This window comes from Lactuca saligna, chromosome 1, assembly GCF_052625555.1.
Source record: "Lactuca saligna cultivar CGN05327 chromosome 1, ASM5262555v1, whole genome shotgun sequence".
NCBI classification, from domain to species: Eukaryota; Viridiplantae; Streptophyta; class Magnoliopsida; order Asterales; family Asteraceae; genus Lactuca; species Lactuca saligna.
The window spans coordinates 59094257-59099544 of NC_136417.1; the positions used below are offsets into that span (position 1 = coordinate 59094257).

General features: G+C 36.1%; 1 protein-coding gene across 1 annotated transcript; it reads right to left on the reverse strand.

Annotated features, from left to right (window-relative positions):
• Positions 1 to 3051: 3051 nt before the first annotated feature.
• On the reverse strand, positions 3052 to 3990 carry LOC145006840 (uncharacterized). Its single transcript, XM_078965878.1, has 2 exons — positions 3655 to 3990; positions 3052 to 3321 (listed from the first exon to the last, which is right to left on the reverse strand). The coding sequence occupies exons 1-2, from the start codon at positions 3988 to 3990 to the stop codon at positions 3052 to 3054; spliced, it is 606 nt and encodes a 201-aa protein (XP_078822004.1).
• Between the last annotated feature and the right edge of the window lie 1298 nt (positions 3991 to 5288).

The following is a 5288-nucleotide window of genomic DNA, read 5'->3' on the forward strand; positions in this document are numbered from 1 at the left end:
AGTTTTACGGCAAAACCGACATGACACCGACAATCGTAAAAAGTGAATTTACGATAAAATACTTTCTAGCATTAGCGATCTAAACAAAAGTCGTAGTATATGTTAAGTCGAGAGTGTTCATAAAAAGAAAGTCCAAATTTGACTTCGTATGAGGAAGTTATGATTTTCTAAGATTTAGCATAACAATGCACCGCATGGAAATTCGAATTTTTGATCGGTCGATTTTTAGCCAAAATAATCTAAACAAGAAATGAAGATATCGTTAATAGGAGTTAAAAGATAAAATGACAGTAAAAAACGGAGCTTGTATGCGAAAGATATGGACGAAGATTAGTCTCTACTTTTTCGAGCGCGGCTAATTCGATACAGTTTTGTAAATCTAAGATAGAATGAGAATTAGACAACATGATCTAAATGAAAGTTGTACTCGTAAATACCAGCGCGTGGATATAAAGAACATCGAAAATGGAGCTCGTGTGTTAAAGATATGGACGAAACTTAGTCTCTACTCTTTAAGCGCGGCGAATTCGAATACAATATTTTAAATCTAAGATACAATGAGAATTAGCCGACGGGTTCTAAATTAAAGTTGTAGTACTCATAATTACCAACATGTGGATATAAATAACATAGAAAATGGAGCTCGTACGCAGAAGATACGGACGAAGCTTAGGGGCTACTCTACGATAAATTCCCTATAAATAAAGGATGAATCCTTCATATTTTCTTCACACCATAACCTTTCTTTCTCTCTCTAACTTCTCTCTAGCCTACATAAACCTCTACCAAGTCTAGGGAACCTCCCTAGCATGAGAAGGAAGCCCCATAGCACCCGACGCCTCCGAGAAGAAAAGCGTTCGGCTTGGAAACGCTACTCTAGCAAAGCCCGGTTTTGAGAAAAACCCGTTGTTCTATCGAAGGAAATTGTTTTAAGAGTAACGAAGCGATGTATTCGTTTGGAATCACCACCTCAACAATTGAGTGCATAGTCCCTTTTATCTTACACATAGATATGAAGTATTTTAATATAAATTACATGCTATGTGTGCATATTGTCTGAATACTTGTTGTCTATGTTGGGTGAAAGATTTTTATACATGTTTTAAATGATTTAAATTGTATATGTATTTTATACCTACAAAATGTGTTGGGTAAAACATGGGTAGATGAAATAGTTTCTGTGTGATAACATGATGGAGGACATCAATGTTGACAGTGATCCAGTCATCTAGTGGTATATAGATGATGACCACGGACTATACTAGATAGTCAAGTGGAACGCTAGCAGGATCGTAACCTGTAGGTGTTTTTGAACTAGGTGCTCATTAGGTATTTTGAACTAAGTGTGATCACTAGGTATTTTTGAAATAAGTGTGTTCACTAGTTATTTTGAACTAAGTGTTCACCAGATGTTTTGAACTACGTGTTCACCAGTTGTAATCTATAAACCTTGGTCAAGATGGACTTCGTACCAATTCCTTAGGACAATCCTTTGGAATGAATGAATGAGAAATAGCTTATCCTTAGAGTAGATCCTTAAGAGTAAAGAAGATAATGGGGATGGGTATTTGGGTTAACTCTTTGATGATTAAACATAATGGGTTGAAAACCCTATGTACTCACCAGGTTTCCTAACCTGTACCACCATGTTTGCCGGACAATCCTTCAAGGATTAAGTGCATCAATATAGTCCATAGGTCGGGAACAACAAACTTCTTGAACTCCTTAGCTTTGAATTCTCCATTGTACCTAATTTGATTCAGAAACGACTGAAACTCTTCATTCGTAGGTTCTTGAACCCAGAGACATTTGGGTTTTTCTGCAATGTCGATCGCTTTGAGTGAGATATTCTGTTGAACCGGAACAATCTTCACTTCCAGTGCATTAGACTCAATTTTTATATGTTTGAATTCTTTGTGAGGAATACAAAGAGGAAGTTTAGGGTTAGGAATTTTGGTGAGAGGAACCGTGATAGGGTGGTGGGAGATGAATTCGATCATGATGCGAATTGATTCATCATAATCCATGGGGTCAAGAGAAAACAACTGGGTTGTTTCTCAGAGGATGAACTTGGTGGATGAAGATGAGGCGAATCACTTTGAAGGATACTTCTTGGATGAAGGTTTAGAAGTTTTGGGAGCACTTCGAGAAGATGCCATTATTGTAGGGTTGAGAAAGCTTGCATAACAGAGTATGGAGAGAAGGATCTAGGAAGACATAAGACTAAGTGAGAAGTAGGAATAATTAGTATTCAAAATCCTTTTATAGGTTGAATATTTCGGGTCTGGTCAAAGAAAGGAATGATAACACCCAAACACGAAATGGGTCACATTAAATGCATTGCATAAAAAGCCTTCCTAAATGACTGTTTCGATTGAAAGATGGGACGTTTGTTTGTTCAAAAGAAAAACCTTTGATTAAGTTCAGATTTCACTCATTGATTTATTGGAACATGTGCCAAAGCACGTTTATTGATAATTAAGAGGATAATCGTAAAGAAAAATTACCATTAATATATTAATGAAAAATGTTTTGAAATAAAAACTATAATGATAACCATAAAATTCTTTCATTGTGAGGATCTCGGAATAATCCGATCTGAGATGAGATGTCGTAAGATACTTTGGAAAGAAGATAAACATACCATTAGTATGTAATATAGAGTTCAACATGACACAGTCTCAAACTGAAAATCAGAGGTAAAAATGAATGAAGATCTTAGAGGACCAGTTTTGAAAAAGATTTGAGGTTGCAAGAGCTCAGAGGAAGATAAGTGACAAACTCATATTACCTTTTCAGATTTGAATTCCGAGGTGACCTTCATAATAAATGCTTTTTTTTGAAAAATACTCCAAGATGCGAATTTCTGAAGTAATCCGATGTAACTATTTCAGTCTAGACTTAAAGTGATGAGGAAAGCTAAAAAACTTAAAGACTGGAAGTAAAGGTTAGAAAAATAGATACATATGATGATCCTATATTTTCGAGAGGAAACAATTCCGAGGAGAAGAGTATTTGAATTCATAATTATTTTACTTTATAATGTTTCCATTAAAGAGTACAAGCCTCTTGGAAGAATTGTGGATCAAACATCATCATTCCCATTTTCTTTAGAAAAGCATTAAATTTGGTTTCCTCTAATGCCTTAGTAAAGACATCAACAATTTCATCATCACAAGGAACAAAAATGAGCTCAAAGTTTCCTTTTAGAACATGATCTTTAATAAAATGGTACCCAATGTCAATGTCCTTGGTCAGGGAGTGATGAATTAGATTGTGAGAAATTGCAATTGCACTTTGAGAGTCACAACAGATAGAAATCTATTGAAATCGATAACCATAGTCCAAAATCTGAGATTTCATCCAAAGAACTTGCGAAGTGTAGCTGGCAGCAACAATGTATTCTGCTTTGGCTGTTAAAAGAGCAATACAATTCTATTTCTTGGATGACCAGCTAAACAAGCTTCCACCTAAAAATTGGCAACCTCCAGATGTGCTTTTTCTATCTAGTTGAAGACCTCCATAGTTTGAGTCGAAATAGGCTTGAAGAAGGAAACTTTCATTTTCCAGATACCAAATTCTGAGGTTCTTTGTTCCTATGAGATATCAGAAAATTTTCTTGATGGCCAGAAGATGAGACATCTTTGGATTAACCTGGAATCTAGAACATAAACATGTCAAGAACATGGTGTCCAGACGACTTGCTGTGAGATAGAGTAGCGATCCAATCATTCTCCTATACTTTTTTTGATCAACAACAACACCTAATGGGTCCGAGAAGATCTTGTGACCGAAACAAATTGGAACCTCTGCAGAGGCACATGTGTCCATTGAATATTTTTTCAGAAGTTTGTAAGTGTATTTCTCTTGATGAATAATGATTCCTCTATTGGTCTGATTAACTTGTAGAATGAGGAAGAAAGTTAATTCACAATTCTTGCTCATATGGAATCGACTAACCATTAACTTTGCAAAATCAGCAACTATCATTGAATCCGTTGATCCAAAGATGATGTTGTCAACATATATTTGAACTAACATGAGATGGTTTCCATTCGATCTTCAGAATAATGTAGGATCAAGAATTCCTATTTGATAACCGAAGCGCTTTAGAAAATCTATGAGAGTCACGTACCAGGCGCGTGCAGCTTGCTTGAGGCCATAAACAACTTTTTCAAGTTAAAGCCTTTGTGAGCAACATAAGCGAGAAAGATTCGGATGGCTTAAAAATGAGCAACAAGAGAAAAGGTATCGTCGTATTTGAGTCCTTCGATATGACTAAATCCTTTGGCTACCAATCTCGATTTGTTTCTAAATGTAACTTTGTTTTTGTCAAGTTTGTTTTGGAAGGCCCATCTGGTACCAACAATAGGGTGATACTGACGAGGAGGGACAAGAATTCACACTTGATTTCTGTCAAATTTTGCTAACTCTTCTTGGATGGTTGTAATCCAATAAGAATGTTCTAAGGCTTCCTTGATGGATTTTGGTTCAACTATTGATATGAATGTTGAGAAGTGACACTCATTTAGAATCTTGGTAGTAGAGCGAGTTTGAACTCCAGCGTTGAGATTTCTGTTGACTTGATGTGGAGGATGATCCTTTGTCTAGATATGCAATCTTGGAACTTCTTGTGCAACGGATGATCCCACATCAACAATGTGGTTATGTTGCTCCCCCTAAATAGTTTGAATTTGAGGATAATCCTCCCTTTGAGCTTCTGAACCATATATGTCAACATCGTCATCATTTGGAAAGTCAAAGAAGTTGGCATAGTCTTCGTTATTTTTCGGAATGGGATCAAATTCAGTGAATTGATATATTGCATATTGAAATCCATCAATATTTGATTCGAGGGTTGGAAGACTATTCTCCCCCTCAGCCATAGGAAGAATACCTAAGTGTACCTTGTGTAGTCATCAACTATCACAAGAATATACTTTTTTTTGATGTAAACTTTCTACGGTAGATGGTCAACAAAGATCAATATGAAGAAGTTTCAATGGTTCCAAAATGGATTTTTCAATGATCACATGATGACCTTTCTTTTATTGCTTCCCATATTCACACACAACAAAGAGATGATCACTTTCGAATTTGAGTAGTGGCAGGGCATGGACCATTTCACCATAAACAAGATCATTCATGTATCGGAAGTTGAGATGATCGAGCCTCCGATGCATAGCCAACTTACATCAGGAATTGCCTTTGAAAGAAGATAAAGTTGAGGCTTTTCGGTGATCATGTTTATGTCTAAAGGATACATATTTTGATGCGATTTGATTATA